Below are 19,994 nucleotides of genomic sequence, written 5' to 3'. Positions count from 1 at the left end.
TATTACTTGTCTAGCTAGAGTTGAGTGAAGTTTTCTCCATAAACTCTTTCGGATTCGGTTTGCCAATTAAAATCTCACAAGCTCGTGCAGTTTGGAGCTGGGTTTCCTTGAGCTCTGTGCAGCAGGAGGGCCCACGTAGCTGATCCGGATAAATGATTGCAGAGCACAGGGACAGCGATCCCGCCTGCATGAGATACACTGGGCTAGCCGCTATCAAGGCTTGCAGGAGCTTCAGGGAGCTGATACTCGAAGAGAGGTTTAGGGAAACGGAGACGAGGTGAGTTAGAATTCGAAGCGATACACAACCCTTGGCCCAGGCCCAGAGGTTCAGATTTCGGTGCCAGGACTCCCACAAGGTTCAGGGGAGAGCGACTGCTGGGGGGTTTTCAGGGCGTGCTGCAAGGGGCCCATTGACACAGTGGTGCACAGGCGCGGGCGGGACACCTTCTTTCTTTCTGCGCTTATTTCAGCGCTGGTACCCGTCCTGAGTTGGGGCTCCTCAAGCCCAAACGGGCCAGCCTAGCTGCTGAAGGGGGCGGATCCAAGGCCCAGGGGCCTCCCCCACCCTTAGCCGACCCTTGCCCTTGGAATCCTCTCGCTGAAGACAACCGCCGCCCAGAGAAGCCGCACTGCGTGGAAACCCAGCCATCCCATTGATCTATCAGTCGCACACCTCCCGGGTTTCAGGAGCTCCTCAAAGGCCTAGGGGCTGCAGTGCTCCCGTACTACAGCCTACCCACCCGCCTGGCGGAAGCTGCAGCAGCGCGGCCGGAGATCGCGGCTGCATCCGGGTCCTTCTCGCCTCAGCCCAATCCTCGGCCTTGTCTCTTCCCACCCTCCTGTTTCTCCGCCCCCCCGCCGCCAATCCCTGATCGGCTCTCAGACGAACCTGCTGGCATGGGAGTGAAGGCGGGCGCGGGCCAATGAGGCCTCGCTTCCCGTTTGAAGCCTCCAGTGAGTGGGCGCCGGAGGCGGGCGCTGCTGGCCAGAAGGTTCGGTTGCGCGTGTGCCATGGACTCAGCCGCCCGGTGATATTGACAATAGGAGAGAGAAAGGGGCATTGACGGGGACCCACCGCGGGTACCAAAGGGCGGCTCTGGCAGCGGCGGCTACAGCTTCAGCGGCTCCTCCTCCTTCTCCTTCCTTCTCCTGCTGCCGCTGCGGATCCACTCTTCCTCCCTCCCTTCCCCCCCTCCCCACGTCGCCGCCGCCGCTGGGTCCGGGGCAACGAGCAGAGGCGCCGCCCGCCGGGAATGTGAGCGAGGAGCCACCGGCGGAGCCGCAACGGGGTCGGTGCCGATTTGATGGGACGGGCCCGCGGGGGAGGATCGTGAGGCTGCCGCCGCCATCGCCACCGCGGGAGCGCTGAGGTTCAGGTCCGGCCGTGAGGCCTAGAGGCGCCGCCGCCGCGGAACCGGAGGGACGCCGCGCCGGACAGCCGTCGCCCCGGGCTCCCTGCCGCTGCCCGGACCTCCCCCCCGCACGTCCCGGTCCCGCCACCCGCCCCCGCTGCGGCCCTCACACCGGTCTCCCCTCGAAACCACAGATCATCTTCGGATTCTTCCCCAGAAGCTTCAAGGTAACTTCGTCTCTCCAGCACCTCGGCTCGCCCGCTTCCTTTCCTCTTCCAGGTCTTCCTCAGGAACCTGCAGAACACCGGCTTTGGGAAGGCCTGGCCGGGGCAGGCGAGGGGTGCGGTGGGGTGGGGTGGGGTATGGGAGAAGGAGCGCTCGTCCCACTTGTCTGATTTACCTGCAAAGGCTTCTGACGATGCCGCCCATTTACTCTGCCTCTCCTCCCTCCGCCTTCCCCCCCGCCACCTTCCGGCATTGGAGGCATATTCTTGTCCCCCTTTATCCACTGACGGGGGGCGGGGGGAGGCCGGCGGGGGGGGGGGGTTGATGTAGTGAGGAGGATTCTGTAACAGCTTATCTTCTCCAGGGCTTGGGGCGGGGTAGCAAAGGGAGTATGTCAGCATCCCTACAGACCAACCCCTTCCCTTTCTCCTCCACCCCAGCACCCCCCTTGGATTATCCTGAACCTTGGAAATGCCCCGTGCCCGCTGCTTAGACGATGATAAAGCTTCTGGCGTCCTGGTCCAGGGCGAAACCTGTTTCTCCGGGCTTTGCACGGACCCACTGCTACTGCAAGTTCAGTTCTGCAGCGCTTTAGGGTTGAGATCCTTGACGTTTATTCTGGGCCGCGGGTAGAAGGGGCAAATGCGTTTTTAAAAAAAAAATGCCAGCAATAAATCATCTTTAGAGATGGGAGATGAGGAATAAAGAAGAGACAAAAAGAGTGATGGAGGAACAGGATTTACCGAAATCTGGCGTTGTTTGGGTTAAATGAAATCTAAATAATTCACATACCACATTGGAAAGGCTGCCCCTAAATTTACAACATACAGATGAGATGTGGAGCTTCTTGCTGATGCAGTCGTTGTGAAAAATTTTAACTGATCTTACTTCTATCATAGTCATTCATAGTTTGCAATTCCATTTTGAATCTGTCACATTTTATTTAAGGCTAAATTAGGTTGTTTTCAAAAATCTTTTTTTTTTTTTTTTTAAAAAGAGGATCAAACAAGACTTCAAAATTCCAAACCTCAAGATCCTGGGTTTTGTTTAACAAATTTTTGTTATTTTTTTACTTTGTCGGAATCCGGATAATCCAGATAACTTTTTATTCTTGCATGTTCAGGAAGAAACTCCCTTACCTTTTAATTTAGAGGTTAGAAAACACTTATCTTATGTATTGGAATGACAGGTGAGTAATTGTATTTTGGTATTTCCCCCATATGCATTATTTTTATTCAAGTCTGCCATTAATCTTGCATGGAGCCTCAGTGCCATGGAAATGATGGCATATGTTTAAATTGGAGAATGAAATTGAGCTTAAGTCTTGTTACTTTTAGGAACTAGCCTTCATTTTAATAATTTGAGAAGGTTAAAAAAATCTAAAAGAACTGTTCTATCAGCTTGATGGAATGAAAATTAATATCTGATGATGAACTTAAAGGGAATTCAACTTGGTTGTCAAAGTAGGGTGTGAATTTATGTTTTCAACTTTGGTGCACGATTTCATCAGAATTTTGTTTATTAAGCTTTAATAACTTAAGATGGCTTCATTCAAAAAGAAGACTTCTTTGAAATGCTTCTAATTATGCCTTTTATGTGTTCTGTTTAAAGTAATCTAACCTGTCCTCATTTCTGGTGCGGTATAGTTTATCATAGCTAACACAACACATTGCATTAAAAGTCATGCCTAGATTGTTTCAGTACTTGTAAATTTCACCTTGCTGTGATACATGGTGTAGATTCTTGAAGTACAATAAAGGTTTTAACTCCAGAGCCCATTTATAATATTAAATATCTTGGGAAAATGTATCGATGGAAGTTTTCCAGTGGCAAAATAGCTCCAGAATTACTTCAGGAATCTCAAGATGAGAAGAGCTGTGCAGATAGAAAATGAGTAGATGACTTAGAAGACTTCTTCAAGTGTCAGTGAACTTCTTTAATGCTTATCTGAAGTTTAATCAGCCCGTGCATTAGAACTGCAATATTGCTTATATGGTACTTAAATTCCTTCTGTTTATCATCAAATTTTCATGTTTCCCCATTGAACGTATGACTTTTCTTAATTGATTTTATTTGCTTTCTTCATCACACATTCCAATTTTCATGCATATTGTTTATGGGACTTTTCGAATTTGTGTAATTCACGTGTATGCTTCCACCTTGGGAATATGTTTATGATACCTCTTTCTCTTCAGTAGGGATATGTCCTCAGCACCATCTACTCCTCCATCAGTGGATAAAGTAGACGGATTTTCTCGGAAGTCCGTCAGAAAAGCCAGACAGAAGAGGTCGCAAAGTTCCTCACAGTTTAGGTCTCAAGGCAAGCCTATTGAGTTAACACCTCTGCCGCTGCTAAAAGGTAAGGCTCATGACCAGGTGATGAATTCCTTTCAAGTTGATCTTTATATATCTGTATTTAATCTTCTTTTTGCAGAATTTTTGTCAAATTTGTCAAAAGTTCTGTGTGGCAAATTGAAGGGAGGGGAGATTTCGGACATGTTCAAGTTACTGCTATGTGGGCAGATAGACCCACTTTGCTTTTTAAAGGGCTCAATTTAATATAAATAGCTGTGGACAAATGAAAAGAAACCTGTTATCAGGACCCTCTCTCACGTTGATAAAGAGAAAAACTGAATGCCAGAGAAACTTTAAGATGCCTGGGTGTGTGTTTTTCATTTTTCCTTGACATTTAGATATATACAACATATGTGATAACAGCTACAAATTGTACAATTTTAGTCACAGGAAGTAGACTTAGCAGAGGAGATGATACCATTAACTTGCATACAGAAAGTGGTGTTTGAAAGAATTCATTTTTAAAAATAAAAAATGGTCGTTATTGCATTTTCAGATAATACATGTAGAAAACATGATCATACTCGTTTAATACTACTTTTGTCTTTACTTTGGAATGAATTAAGGACAAGTTTTTAATATGAGATTTGCTTTTTCTAAATTGGGCCTTTCAGCCTTTGGGTATATATGGACACTTCTTGTTCCTTTTAATTTTCATTTGTTTGCTTTATGTTTATGAACAGACACAGTTGAAATATATAAGAATGTAGTATTTATAGCATGGAAACTGTTAGAATCTGCCTTTGAAAGTAGATTTTTATCTGCTGAACACTTAAGAGTGAGGACAAAGGGAACATGAACAAAGCAGTACACTTTTGTAGCTCAGAGGAAACCAGAAAACCTGATTCATTAATGAACATTTACTTCTGAAACAGTTTGTCAAATTAGAAGGTATTGTAAGAAGAACTGGAGTTTGACTAGAAAAGATCCTCAAAATTTAGCCTAGGATATTTCAGGCTTCTATTTTTCCCCATGTGAACTTTTTTTTTTTTTTTTTTTTTGGGAGTTAGAGTCACAAATGAGATTCTGAGGTATATACTTGAAATTGATGGAAACTAAATGAATTCTGATTACTGTAAAAATGATACATGTACTAGTTTGTAGAGATGAGCCCTTATGAGTTTGTGGGGGAGAAAATTTTAGCTAAAGGTTTTGCTGGTAAAAATGAAAAAGTCTTTGTGAGGCTTCAGAAAACAAATGAAGGAAAAACTCTGAGGATAAAGCTTGAAATACAAAGTTGAGAGGCGTATGGATTCCTTGGTAACTTTTTTAATCGGAACTAGACATATAAGAGCTATTAGCATGTCTGTCTGGCAAAGGACTTTATTTTGAGGAAGACGATTAAACTTTTTTAGGTTTAAAAAGAATTTTAAACTTTATTGTTATATTTATTTCTTGGGGCTCATGGCAAACATTTAAATTCGAACTGAACTGACCACTGGTTGGTTTTGTGGGTAGTGAAAAGGCATGGGTGAGAAGAATTTGGCACATTATAAGATTTTGTTGTTTCATATCTCATTTTTAAAAAAAATCATGGTAAAATATACCTAACAAAGTTGACCATTTTAACTATTTTATGTATGCATTAAGTGTAACGTTAGGGACACTGACATTGTTGGGCATCTGTCACCACCACCCACCTCCAGAACTTCTTCATCTCCCCCCAACTGAAACTCTATCCATTAAACACTAACTCTCCATTCTCCCCTCCCCTTAGCCCTTTGGTAAGTAACCACCATTCCACTTTCTGTCTTTATGGATTTGTTCTCTAGGTCTTTTTGTGACTGGATTATTCCCCTTAGCATAATATCCTCAAGGTTTATCCATGTTGTAGCATGTGTTAGAATTTCCTTCCTTTTAAGCCTGAATAATATTCTGCTTTGTGTATATACCATATATTATTTATCCATCTGTCAGTGAACACTTGGGGACCCATTTCCACCTTTTGGTTATTGTGAACGCTGCTGTGAACATGGGTGTACAAGTGTCTCTTTGAGCCCCTGCTTTCACTTCTTTTGGGTACATGCCCAGAAGTGCAATTGCTAGATCATATATTTCAATTTTTAAGGAATTGCCGGACTGTTTTCCGCAGCAGCTGTATCATTTTACATTCTTACCATCAATGCACAAGGGTTCCAATTTCTCTACCTCCTCACCAACACTTGTTGTTGTTGTTTTTTTTTTTTTTTTCCCATAATAGCCATCATAGTGTGTGTGAAGTGGTATTTCATTGTGGTTTTGATTTGCATTTCCCTTATGACTAATGAATGATGTTGAACATCTTTTCATGTGCTTACTGGCTATTTGTATATCCTTTTCCCCTTTTTTAAGTGGAGTCTGGTAATATTGAAAAATTTCCAAGAACCCTACTCTCCAGGAATATCATTTTTGTGAACTTGTGTATTTTGCCAGCGTGGGAGAATTGGAGCGTAACAGGACCATGTAGTACTAGGTACATCCACAGCTTAATTCCAGACAGACTGAAAGTGATTCTTGTGTAGTAAGCGTGTTCTGGGAAAATATTCTGGAAAGCATTCCATAAATTCGATTTCCCTATCTGTAGAATAACAGAGATGTAGATTTGTCAGATGTAGATTTCAGAAATGTTTACTTGCTCTTGATTTATACAGAGAATATATTTGTTAAATGACATTTGTTTTTCATACAATGGATTGGATTTTATTTGTGTGCAGTTTTCTCACTTCAGGAAGTAATTTATGGAATATAAAGAAAATACAGGAGGAATTTCTTTGTTTTATTTTTTTACCATTTCCTTAGGAGAAACCAGAACAAATTATGTGCGCTTGCCAAAGGTAGTAACTGATGTAATTTTCTGTAGTATTGCTTTGACCAAATAGGAAGGTTTGAATTAATTTTGTTTGGCAGTGTGATATAAATGGCAGGTGAATTTTGTGGGTTGCATTAAAGAATTAAGTCAAATTCATGTCCTTAAGATCTTTAATTTTAGGGGAGTTTGAAACAGAAATTGTATTATTTTGTAACTCATCTTTTTAATATGTAATTTTTGAAAATTGAAACATTAGGTATTCATTAAAGATCACTTGTTTTGTATGTATCCCTTATCAGAATGTTTATTATATGCATCATAATATTTGACTGGCTTATATGTAATAATGGCCATTAGCATTTTATTTATTATTATTATTATTTTTTAAGACTTTATTTATTTATGTGAGAGAGAGAGACAGAGTACAGAGGGAGAGTGAGAGAGAGAAGCAGACTTCTTGCTGAGCAAGAGAGCCCAATGTGGGTCCTGATCCTGGGAGCTGAAGGCAGACACTTAACTACCTGAGCCACCCAGGCGCCCCGGCCTTTGGCATTTTAAAAGTCTCTTCACTTGCAAAATTAAAGGAAAAGTTTCATCTTTTTTGCTCTTTTCTGATAGGTGGGGTCTTGTAATTTATATCAACCATATTACTTTCTACAGAAAGCAATGCTAGCATGTTCTGTGAACATAGCTGGCTTTTCCTCAGCAATTTATAATGAAATAGAAACATTTGAATTTTCTCCATCTTTATATACTTTTGAAAATGTTTCCAGAGACTCCTAAAGTTTTTGAACTTGAAGGACTTTTACTCAAGGGGAATTAGTAAAAGTTTGAGTGCTTTATGTAAAGACTTATATACTTTCCTTGTGCCTACATGGCATGACACGAGGCAAGCTTTGACAATTATCCATCTCTATAAGGACAGTTAAACTAAACACTTAGGGAGGGGCGCCTGGGTGGCTCAGCAGTTAGGCATCTGCCTTCCGCTCCGGTCAGGATCCCAGGGACTTGGGATGGAGTCCCACATTGGGCTCCTTGCTCTGTGGGGAGCCTGCTTCTCCCTCTGCCTGCCGCTCCCCTTGCTTGTGTGTTCTCTCTTTGACAAATAAACAGATAAAATCTTAAAAAAAAACAAAAAAACACTTAGGAAATATACACACACATATTTATCATCATTATCATCATAGTAATACTAAGTAGTAGTAGCCTTAGTAGTACTACTAGGTTAGGTGATTAATCCCCCCCACCCCCATCCTCCCTATGACCTGTTTCCTTCTTTCTTTGACCTTAATTGCTTATGCAAGTTTAGATTTGAGTGAAATATTTTTGACAAGAACCACCTCTCTGAAGATGGGATTATAATGAGAGTATGTCATTATTTCTAGCCTCATAATTCTTTATATGTTTTTAAGGCATTTTCCTAATAGTTCAGACATTCAATAATTAAACATTCCAAAAACTGATGACTGGAGGTACTCTCCAGCAGAAACTCTGCCCCTTGGTGTTAAAACTTTTAGATCTGTAACACTGTGTTTCTTTAAATTCCTTCTTCAATGAAAACCTTTTTTTTTAAATCTCTAGGCTTGTGATTCAGCTTACATTTTTATTTTTTAGGGTGACAGTTTGTGAGATTTTTAAAAATCCCAATTTAAAACTAATGTTGATGCTTTTCTGATTTGTTGATGGGATCATTCTTTTTCATCCATTTCTCCTTTGTGTAGTGTGTAAAGAAGGAATATGCAGAAGTAAGTCCCAATTTTTATAATGGCTTAGTGCCTTAAGGTGTATTTATTTATTTATTTATTTTTAAATATTGTATTTATTTATTTGACAGAGAGACACAGCGAGAGAGGGAACACAAGCAGGGGGGAGTGAGAGAGGGAGAAGCAGGCTTCCCACCAAGCCGGGAGCCTGATGCGGGGCTCGATCCCAGAATCCTGGGATCATGACCTGAGCCGAAGGCAGACGCTTAACAACTGAGCCACCCAAGTGCCCCCTTAAGGTGTATTTATAATGACATTAGTTTCTTAAGGAATAATGTCCTTTATTTTAGTGTTTTCCTTGTACTGTGCAGTGTCACCTGGGGGAAAGCACATGGGCCTTGTTACTTGGAAGAGTCCTGCCTTACTCACTAGTTGTGTTGTATGGGGCAAGTATGTTAACTCCTGAGAGCCTTGGTTTTCTTGACTATCAAGTGGGGATGATAATAATAGTCAATAGATATGGCAATGCCACGTTCAATAAATACTAGCTAGCGTTATTTGACTGGGATTTTAGAAGTTAAAATATGAACAATATGGAATTATTATTTCACTTTTTATATTTTTTCAGCAAAAAGTTGAAATTGGAAATTTCTCAACTATGAAACAAGACCATGTTTTGTAGGGATGAATCTTTTTCAACCAAAAAAATTGGGAGCAACACTTTGCAAATCTATTGAATTTCATAGACAAGTTATTTTAAACACTTTTATTTGGAGATCCTCACCAAATACATTGGTATCCTGCTACATTTTTTAGTGTATTGGTTTTTTTAAATTTATTTTTGAATAGGCAATGTAGTTACATGGTTCAGATCTCAAAAAATACAAAAGGCTGTATAGTGAAAAATCTTCTTCCTGACTTGGTTCTCCTACTTGCCCTTCCCAGAAGCAATCAGTGATAATAGTCTTCTGTAGAAGATGAAGACATTCTTAAACCTTTCACTGAATTTGAAATGCATTTTGCAGCCTGAAATTAGATGCACATTTTGTATGTGTATATCCATTTTTTAAGTGGGAGAATTATAGTGTATTTTTCAGATTCTTAAAGGGGTGTTTGAATCAAGAAAGGTTAAGAACCAGTGATCTAGGGGCACCTGGGTGGCTCAGTCAGTTAAGCATCTGCCTTCGGCTCAGATCCTGGAGTTCTGGGATTGAGCCCCACAGCAGGCTCCCTGCTTAGCAGGGAGCTTGCTTCTCCCTTCCCTCTGCCTGCTGCTCCCCCTGCTTTGTTCTCTCTTGTGCTGTCAAATAAATTTTAAAAAATCTTAAAAAAAAAAAGCCCATTGATCTAGTTTGTACCTTGGATTAATGATACATGTTTTTTTGACAGCTAAATTGGCATGTGAAAGTGTGTGTGTGTGTGTGTGTGTGTGTGTGTGTGTGTGTGTGTGGTTTTGAGAAATAATCATAAGTTTTCTTCTGAACTAGAAGAATATAAGTTAATAGGTAATAACATTGAGCTTTGCAGCCTTTGTGACAATGTGGCAACATTTTTCTTTTTGGGAAGAAATTATAAGATTTTGCACAAAACCAAATGTCAGTTGCAGTGTTTTCATGTGTGAAAGATTATACTTAGTTGTAGTGAGGAGGTATTTCATTTACTTTTAGGGGGAAATGTTTTTTCTTAATATATCCTAATAATTTATAGCATAGAGAAAAGTCCCACATAGAGTCGTATGTGGGCCAAAAGATTTTGAGAGTAAGCATACCTGATTTGTAATCATTTAAAAGTAGGATAGCAACTTGTATTCATATCCCATTCCATCTGAGTATGATAATTACTGCTTAGTTCTTAACCTTAGGTTCATGGATTTCTGGTTGGGGATAAGGTACGTGCATTGTGGTTGGGCTTTTATGTTCTAAGACCCTCCTAAAATTAATCTGTGAAGTTTCTGAGTGGGCATTTTTTTTGGAGAGCACAGTTCACTGCTTATCACAGATTCTAGACGATTTTGCCGTACCATTCTTGCTCTTTCTCCAGTTAAGAACTTTTGGGTTAGACCAAAAGACTGGGAATTTTATTCTTATTTTCTGAGTATTATGTTAGCTGTATATGTATACATATCCATTGGACACTCAACAGTAAACATGGTAAGCTATAAACAGAATTCATCATAATGTGGATCTCTCCAGTATATGACTCAGCCCAGACATAAAATATTTAGGTGCCAAATTAATCTTTTCGTAAGGCGAGGTGTCCTTTCTACCCAGAACTTTCTTTCCCTGACTTAGTGTCATTCTTCAGGTTTCATCGCACCATGGGACTTTCTTAGGAACTGTCCCTCCTGACTTTTAAAAATAGTCTTTGAAGTTCCTATCAGTCTATCGTTTTTTGCATTATATTTATAATCTGAAATTAGTTTCTCTTTGTTAGTTCACTTGTGTGTTATCTCTTTCTCCTGCCCCATTAGAATATAATCTTCAGTGTAGAAATCTTATTTCTCTACCTCTAGGGCTTAGATTAGTGCCTAGTACATAGTTGGCATTCAATAAATATTTGTTGGCCAATTAACATTGTGGGTTGACATCTAAATTGTTAGTGATAATAGTATAAACATTTCTTTTTTCTTCCTAACTACTAAATTTTTCCCCCCAAATCCAGGTCATGCAAGTTTTATTTCAAGTTATAATTTACACAAAGTTGCTAACTTGTTTAATGAAGACTTTATATTTTTAAAGGATCAAATTGTTGAGTGTTCACTTAAAATCTTGAGTGAGGACTTAATGCTTTGGTAATTCTGAATGTTTCAGGTTAGGAACAGAAATATCTTGTGGGGAGAGGTTAGAGGGGATTTTATATGTGACATACTAAGAGTGATTCCTTTTACTTAGGGGACTCATCACTTGGCCTTTTGCAGCAGATGGAACACTTTTTTCTGCTGTTGTTTGAGGACTGAATTGAGGGCTAATCAAATCTCCAGACTTTCTTTCTTTACATAGTTTAAGAGGGAATAGCATGTCTGAATATTATAATGGACTTTTGGAACAGGGTTTTATGGTTAAATTTTCTCATCTTTAAAACTTCTGTCTTATAATAATGTTAGCTCTTAATATTAATTAAATTTTGTAGTGCTTGCAAAAGAAGAGTAAAGTTTCTAGATATTTCTAAAATGCTGGGTAAGGTAGTTCTTTGGTTTGTTTGTGAATGATGGCATAGCATCCTTTTTTACTACTTAATACTTTTCTACCCTTCGTATTTGCAGATTTCCTGAAAACAAATATGGGATTGTATTTTTATGTTACAGTAGAATTAGACATGTGATGAACATATTGATTGGATAAAAATAATGTTATTTTGTTGTTATATTTTTGTCGAATATGTAACAATAAATGCCTAATACATATAACATGTTATCTAAGTGAGGCAGGTGGCCTCCCTGAGGTAAGAATGGAGGCCCTGAGGGGGCACACCCGTGGGTTTGAATTTTGAGGCTCTTCACACTTAATGTGACTTCTAAGCAAAGTTTTCTTTTATCTCCCAATTGGGAGAGTATTAGAACCCACCTCATATAGTCAGATTAAGTGCCATAAAGTAACTAAAACATTTATCTCAGTTTTAGATACATAGTAGGGGTTGAAGAATATTAACTGTTATAGTTGCAGGAAAAGCTGTGTTATAGAAAAATGCTTACCTGTGTTTTTCAGTTGATTTCTATTCTCTTAATACTTTACACGGGTTATTTCCATTTAAGGAAGAAAAATACGGAGCATGTAGAACTCTGCAAATCAGACTCTTAAAGCCAAAAGGAGAACTAGTTCTTATGGAACAGTCTCAGCATTACTGTTCAGTTAACATCAGTTTCAGACTGGCTTCTCATTTCAGGAATAAGAGCATAAAGTAGATAATGTAATTATTTCCAAGGGAAATTCCATTCGTGGAGGGTTACCAGGTAAAATTATTGTTTGATAAGCTTATTTTGCAAGTCATCTACTAGGACAGGATCTCTAATCTTTTTTTGTCATTGCTTACTCATATCAGTAAAAAAATAACGTATGTATTTGTTTATGTATAGAATACATGTACTATTAGACAACTATAATGCACATTAAGAAAATACACAAATACAGAAAGTTAAAAAAGATGATATTGAAATATGAAATGTATAGATGATCTAATATTTAATTCTGGTACCTCCTTTTCCTTTACCCATCCCCCCAACACATGCACTGGCTCTGAGCACATCTTTGTTTTGAGATTTTGCCTGGAAGAGAGAACCTTTTCAGCTGTAGAGCCATATTTTGTAGCATTTTGTTCTAAGCCAGAGAGATGTGAAGAGTGGAATGAGAAAACTTTTCTTTACGTTCTTGAGGTTTTTGTCCAGGTTTTTAAATTTGTTGCGCCTTAAAGAAACAAAATCTGAATTGAAGATTTTGCTCATTTAAGAAGTACATAGATGAAAAAAAAAAAAAAGAAGTACAGAGATGGTTCTTTGTTGAGGACTCTTACCTTGCTGTTGATGGGTGGGTTGCGGAGGGCCCTTGACTCTCTTGAAATTCCAGGCAGTATTTTATGTCTCTGTACAGATTGTCATTTTTATGGACAAAGGGTTCAGAGCTTTCATCAGGTTCTCAAAGGAGTTTCCTTGAAGGCTAGGAGCTACTGCTTTGGGTGGTGGGTATTTGTTTCCTCACTTGAGGAGAGAATTTGTCGTATAGTTCCTTTCTGTAGAAGGAAGATCACCTGACAAAAAATTTCTGCTTGTCTCTCCTTTTAGTTCTTTTTGATGCCAAAGAGAATTAATTAATTAATTAACCAGTTAATTTTTTGGTAGGCAGGAAGCAAGCAAGGTTTATTGAGCAGTAGCAAAGTGATACTACAAAGCTCCTGAGGAGGGAGGGGACCCAAGAGGGTTGCTCCCAAACAGAATTTTTAAAGGTGTTTGAAGATAGAAGTTATTACGTGACTCTGGTGTGGTTGTTTGGAACTTTTTGATCAGTATCATTTGAAAAATTAAGCTGAGTAAATACTACCAATGGTAAACTTGAATGTACCTGTCAAAAAGTGTTTATTCTGGAATAGCTGTAGACCCGAAGAAGCCAGGAGGAGAAACTCAGGTTATCTTTGCTGATGAAGAAGTAGTTTTGCAACCAACGAAGGAGAAGAGAAGCATCGTCTCTAGTTCCACTGTGAACCAGGTGATGTACTACCTGGTGTCACACTGAAGCTTCCCAACAGAACCAAGAACAAGGGATGTTTGTTGTTAACTGAGGGCTCTTTGACTTTCTCATCACATCAGAGAGAGCCAGGATGGGGACCCCAGGCTTCTCTGGTCCCAAAGCCAGCGCCTTCGCATGAACATGGGTGACTACTGGAGCTAACCACCATCTTGCTCATGCTCTACTAGGATGATTTACCAAGTGAACTATTTTACTACGTCTTGCCAGAACCTTGAAAATTGTGGGGAGACTGAAGTGATGAAAAGAGAAGTGGAGAAGAGAAGAGGGCTAGCAGCCAGGCCAGTAACAGCCCTTTGGGTGGTGGGTAATGACGGAAGGAGTGACGGAAGGAGTCACAGAAGAGTAGCAGACCTCAGAGTTGGCTCCTTAGAAAGGCCAGGCAGTGCTGCTAAGAGGCAGGCATGAAGGGTAGCCGGTATTGATGATTGCAAAGGTGAGGGAGAGGCAGGGAGAGAGGGGAAGATGCCACTCTGGATCCTGTGGGACTCACGCTGTCATGATAAAGTTCTGTCAGTTATGGAATGGTTTGGGTTTGGTAATCTGGTAGCACTGTGGCAAGGGTGTTCTTTGCCATTCATCTTTACATCCTTATGAGCTAGCTTAAGTAGGAAAGGGTGGTGGTTCAAGTCTAGGTAGTAATCTGGCTTTGTGAACTGAGCTTAGTTATTTAGTTATTTAACATCTTCCGTAAAATGGGACTCACAATTCCCAATGTGGTTGTGAGGAGGGAGATAATGTGGGTAGGTTACCTAATATACGGTTGGTTGTGTAATAAATATTCCTTCCCTTATCTTTCAGTTTGTCATCGATCTTTCTTTGAGTCACTCCTGAGGACCTGCATCTTGTTTCAGATCTTGTGAGGGAAGAGATCTGGGAAAAGTTTATCTATTTATGTAGGCATCATGAGAGACTTTTACCTTCTGGTGATGTTACATCGTAATTTAATTAATTCGTGGTTGCTGGTGCCTGGAACGCTGTTAAAGTAAAATGTTAAAACATTAAAAAAACATGGAGAAAATTGGGACTTGGCAGCATTTCAGGAAAAAAGTCCTATCTTCTAATAAGGAAGATACAGGCTTTGGAACTAGCCTTTTACCGGAGGGCCTCCAGAAGACAATATCTGGAAGTGGAAGGAAGTACCTCCTTTGCCATTTGTTGTAAGGAAATCAGAGTGAGTTCAGGCTCCTGAGGAGCTAGCTATCTTACATTAGCAGTTTGGAAATCATAGCAAAAAACACTTTTCTTTTTGAATGAGTGAGTATTTTGAAATCAAAGACATTGGTAGCAAAAGGGAAGTTCCTTTTGATGATCAGAAGCCTACTTTGTCTTATCAGGTTAATTTTTCAGAATAATAGTGATGTATCCAAAGGATACTTAATTTGTGAGCCAAAGTCAAAATGAAGGCAGATTTATACAAAGGACTTTTTAAAAGTAAAAGGGAGGCACGTGGGTGGCTCAGTGGGTTAAAGCCTCTGCCTTTGGCTCAGGTCATGATCCCAGGGTCCTGGGATCAAGCCCTACATCGGACTCTCTGCTTGGTAGGGAGCCTGCTTCCCCCTCTCTGTCTGCCTCTCTGCTACTTGTGATCTCTGTCTGTCAAATAAATAAATAAAATCTTAAAAAAAAAAGTAAAAGAAAGTGTTGATACTCTGTACTACGCTGTCTTCCATGCATCCTTCTATCTTCGCCTCTTCAACTCCATCTACAACTGTTTTAACTAACTAGTATCCTTCATGGTAACCAGTCATCCAGAAATAATATTCGTTTCACTTTAAGAAAACTTAAAGACACCATTTTAATCAAAAACAGTTGAGCTGAAGTTCTGAAACTCAGTAGATCTAAAAATTATCTGGCATGTGGCTGGATCTAGGCGGGTATCTGTCTCTAAGGTTTTAGGCTTAAGGAACTTTGACATAGGCTTTGGCTGCTGAGGAAACTTTGTGCATTACTACCTAGATTTAGTGATTCCTTAAAGATGTTGGGTGGAGCTATATTTTGTTGTATTTAGATTTCTATCTTAACATTGTAAAAGGCATTTGAACTAATGGTGGAATTTATTTGGGCTTTCCTGGTTTAGCGGGATGTTCTAGAAATGGTATATACTTTAGATGCCTTTGGGTTTAGGAGTGATAGACCCTGTTCTCATACTCTCAAATTATGATGAGGTTTCAGTGAAATGAATTGTGTGCAAATTGTTTTCAAAGTGTGTATGAAAAAAGAAGTAAAAGGAGTAAAAGGAGTCACTGTATGAGCTGGCTAAGTAGTCTCCTACAAGGGCCTTGTGTTCTCATTTTTGTGATTGTTCTGTGGGCTGCGTGATTCAGTTCATTCACTCCTCACATTTGTACTGAGCAGTGTAATGCACCAGGCACTGCCCTGACAACACCGTGGTGAGCAAAACAAGAAGGTGGATGTGGTTCTTCTCAAAAGGCCATTGTAGCTGGAGTTCAGAGGTTGATGGGGCTACTGAGGTTGCTGGAGCCAAATCATTCTGGCTGGGTTGAAGTTTGTCCTTGATCCTAAGAGCATTTGTACCTGTCTGTAAATACACGATCGCTGAGTATATAAATCACCCATAAATTCCCTACCCAGTCATGAGGAATAATATCTCCCCCTCATGTTTATATATTCTTGTGTTAAGCTTAAAATTGTTTTTGTTCTATAGGATACTTAACAGTGTTATAATTACTTTGAGATAGTCTTATTGTTGGAGTCGGAATTTTAAAAAATTCTCTTGTTATGGCAACACTGTGCTTGTCATTTTATAATACTGAGGTTTCTTTGAGAACAAATTAATGATTGCTTGCTTAAAAAAGCATTACTAGGGGCACCTGGGTAGCTCAGTGGGTTAAGCCTCTGCCTTCTGCTCAGGTCATGATCTCAGGGTCCTGGGATTGAGTCCCGCATCGGGCTCTCTGCTAAGCAGGGCGTCTGCTACCTGCCCCCGCCCCCCCCCCCCCCCCCCCCCGCCGCCTGCCTGCCTCTCTGCCTACTTGTGATCTCTGTCAAATAAATAAAATCTTAGAAAAAAAAATTACTAGTTTACCGACAGGCTATAAACATGAAATGTACAAAATGTGAGAAACATACTGAGTCCATTTAAAACTAAGTAAAATCCATCTGTGGGTCAACCCATATACTCTACAGATGGCACTCTGTTATTAAGTACATGATCTTAAGTTTTCATGTGTTTTGATTCACTGATTTATGAACTGCTGCTTGGAATAGTGGGGGACATAATACAATAGATTTAATTCATTAAGAGAATAAAAGTTTAGAAGATTAGAGCTGGAATTACTGTCAGCACCAGTTGATGTTCATTAAATGATAATGCAGGCAACAGTAAAACCACAGTTAGGCAAAGCAATTAACGTTGGTGGTGTTATGGTTTCTGTGAAGATTGGAAAAATAAATAATTGAAAGTATTTTAAATTTGGCAAATTGAATGAAGTTAAAAATTGAATCCACCTCCTTGTCACTTGCTAATTTTAAGTTTTCCTGAGCTATTATGATTTAAATTATTGAGCGTTATCTGTGCTGCATTCTGTGGGTGGTAAAAATGAGTATGTGCTTTCAGAACTAGTGCTTGAAGCAGAACTGGATTTGTGATGGTTTACATAAGGAGGAAAGCTTCATCTAGGATTATCTCAGACTCTGACCTGTGAGAGAGTCCAACAAAATAAATAAAATGGGGGAGTCTGGAGTTTTTGATAGTACTTAGAAGATCACTCTTATACCTCAATGGTTAATGGATTTCAAAATGATTATAGAATCATTTCATGGTTAGTCAAACAATGTTCATTCCTGTGAGTGCACATCTATATTCAAAATGAACAGAATCTTAGTGAAATCATGTTTTTTTCTACAGTTTTACTTAATGGATTATTATTTTTCTTACGTGTGTTAATGTAGAGAGTGTGAAGACATTCCCTCTCCCCTCCCCCCATTTTTGAGCAAGGCTGTTTATAATGTACTGTCTGTTAAGAGAATAATTTCTTCTCATTAGGGTATCATAGTTCATGATGGATATTCTTTTCTCTCCATAAACACAAGGATAACTGAGCAGCTATTTGCCTCTTTGTTGGTGAGTTAGTCCTGAAGTTTTACTTTACTCATTTGGAAAAGAAAGATCAAGAACCTCTCCATAGGGTGGTTTTGAGGATTGAGCAAGTTAACATAGTTAATGCTAAGAGCAGGGCCTAGATCATGGCGAGTGTTATGTAAATGTTAGCTCTCTTTATCATTGCTGTTGTCATTATTTATCAGTACTACTTAGTCTGTATTTTATGACTTGGGTTTCAAGTGGCTCTTGTAAAGGTGATCAATTTTTGTGTTCTGTGTTTAGGAAAGTGGGTGTTTGTTTTTTAAAATCCATTAAGCTTGTCCATAAACTAAATCTTTTAAGTAAAAGAACATATCACTATTACATTTGCTAATGAAAAGAATTTTTTTTTTTTTTTAAAGATTTTATTTATTTATTTGTGAGAGAGAGAGAGAGAGAGAGAGAGCATGAGCACAGGCAGACAGAGTGGTAGGCAGAGGCAGAGGGAGAAGCAGGCTCCCCGCCGAGCAAGGAGCCCCATGTGGGACTCGATCCCAGGACGCTGGGATCATGGCCTGAGCCGAAGGCAGCTGCTTAACCAACTGAGCCACCCAGGCGTCCCATGAAAAGAATTTTTGAGTGAAGTAACATTTGGAAGCTGTCAAAGTCAGTATTTTATTGAACCCAAGGACTAGTCTAGGCAGGTGTGAACTGTGTTGCTTTTTGACAGATTTAAAGCAGTGAATTCACCTGTCTTGCCTAGCCCTGGAGTGTGTGGTGCATTGGGGAAATTGGGGGGTTGTATGTGCGTGATGACACTGAACATTGTCACTGTGAAACCTCGGGAAGGACTGTTGGTGGTTGCTGAATGAAGTTAAGAGGTTGGTGGATGCTACCTGGAGATAGAACACAGCCATTAACCTAACATCTTTCATTAAGTGGGAGCATTGAAAAATCTGAAAAAAAGAAATTTAAAGGGGTTGCTAGGAGTTTGCAAAAGTATCTGGTGCAGGTGGCTTACAATATGAATTTCATGTGTTAGAAATTTTTTCTTTATTTGTGAGTTTTTTACCTAAAACTATTTTTATGAACTGAAATTGTGGATTTGTTGTGTACATGTAATTCTGATGAGCAACGAAACCTGTATTTAGTCTTCACTCTTACCGAGAAAGTTTTGTTTTGTTTTTTTTTTCCTTTTTCTCATGGGAAGTTACGGTTATCATAGTATCCAAGCCACTCATTTCTCATACTTATCTTAAGATAATGAGTATTGTCTTTGACAGGTCTTCAGTTTCTTTCTTTTTTAAAGATTTTATTTATTTATTTGTCAGAGAGAGAGAGTGTACACAAGCAGGCAGAGTGGCAGGCAGAGGCAGAGAGAGAAGCAGGCTCCTCACTGAGCAAGGAGCCCAATGTGGGACTCGATCCCAGGACCCCAGGATCATGACCTGAGCCGAAGGCAGCGACCCAGCCCACTGAGCCATTCAGGCATCCCAGGTCTTCTGTTTCTATCGAGATAAGAAAATGTATTCAGCCCTCTGCATTTTTTTCTTTCATGTTGAATTCAAATAAAATAACTGAATGTGAGTGAATATGTTCACAAGACCAACGTGTACATGTATTTGAAGCAGGTACGTAATGAGGGAAACCCAGGTATCAAGAAACCCCTGAGAGGTTAGAGTTTGTAAGTGTAGTTGAATTGGAATGTCAATCAGAATTCTTTCTTCCAAGATGCCTTCTTGAGCTGGTAGATGCTCATGTTTTCTGTTCTACCTTGAGTTCTTACTTTTTATTCTAAAGATTTTAAATAAAGAGTCAAAGATTGAGCAGTGAAAGCTTTAGTCAAGACAGAGCCCTTCAGGGAGCACGAGTTGGGGGAGGAGTAAAGGGAGAGAATCTCCAGCAGACTCACCCCTGAGCAGGTCTCGGGGCTTGATCCTAGGACCCTGAGATCATAACCTGAGCTGAAACCAAGAGCCAGATGCTCAACCAACAGAGCCACACAGGTGCTCCTCTCCTCCCATCTATTTAACATATTTTAAAAAATAAATTTTTGACATTTGTTTTTTCTTCTTTCTGTGTAATAGCTTCCTTATCTGTGGGGGTTATGTTTCAAAACCCTGAAATGCAGAAAGTGCCTAACCCTCCATATAATACGGTTTTTCCTATGGCTATATACCTGTGATAAAGTTTAATTCATAAATTAGGCATGGTAAGAGATTAACAACAATGACAGTTAAAACAACATATTGTAATGAAAGTTATATGACTGTGGTCTGTCTCTCAAAATAT

The 19,994-nt window shown here is 39.8% G+C and overlaps 1 protein-coding gene across 3 annotated transcripts in view; it reads left to right on the top strand.

The window, feature by feature from the left end:
- The first annotated feature begins 1,159 nt into the window (after positions 1-1,159).
- The window catches only part of LOC111160383 (protein phosphatase 2 regulatory subunit B'epsilon), a 146,080-nt gene continuing 127,245 nt past the window's right edge, over positions 1,160-19,994 (top strand). For 2 of the 3 annotated variants that reach the window (XM_022523469.1, XM_022523486.1), the window contains exons 1-2: positions 1,160-1,579; positions 3,773-3,936. In XM_022523469.1, the coding sequence (XP_022379177.1) occupies positions 3,780-3,936 (157 nt within the window). In that variant the 5' untranslated portion in view covers positions 1,160-1,579; positions 3,773-3,779. The remainder of the gene's footprint in view (positions 1,580-3,772; positions 3,937-19,994) is intronic. The other variant, XM_022523477.1, reaches the window with a different exon arrangement.

Source organism: Enhydra lutris, unplaced genomic scaffold (genome assembly GCF_002288905.1).
Source record: "Enhydra lutris kenyoni isolate GAN:26980312 unplaced genomic scaffold, ASM228890v2 scaffoldscaffold4, whole genome shotgun sequence".
NCBI lineage: Eukaryota > Metazoa > Chordata > Mammalia > Carnivora > Mustelidae > Enhydra > Enhydra lutris.
The sequence above is the reverse complement of the archived record's forward strand: the minus strand, read 5'-3'. Positions and strand labels throughout refer to the sequence as shown.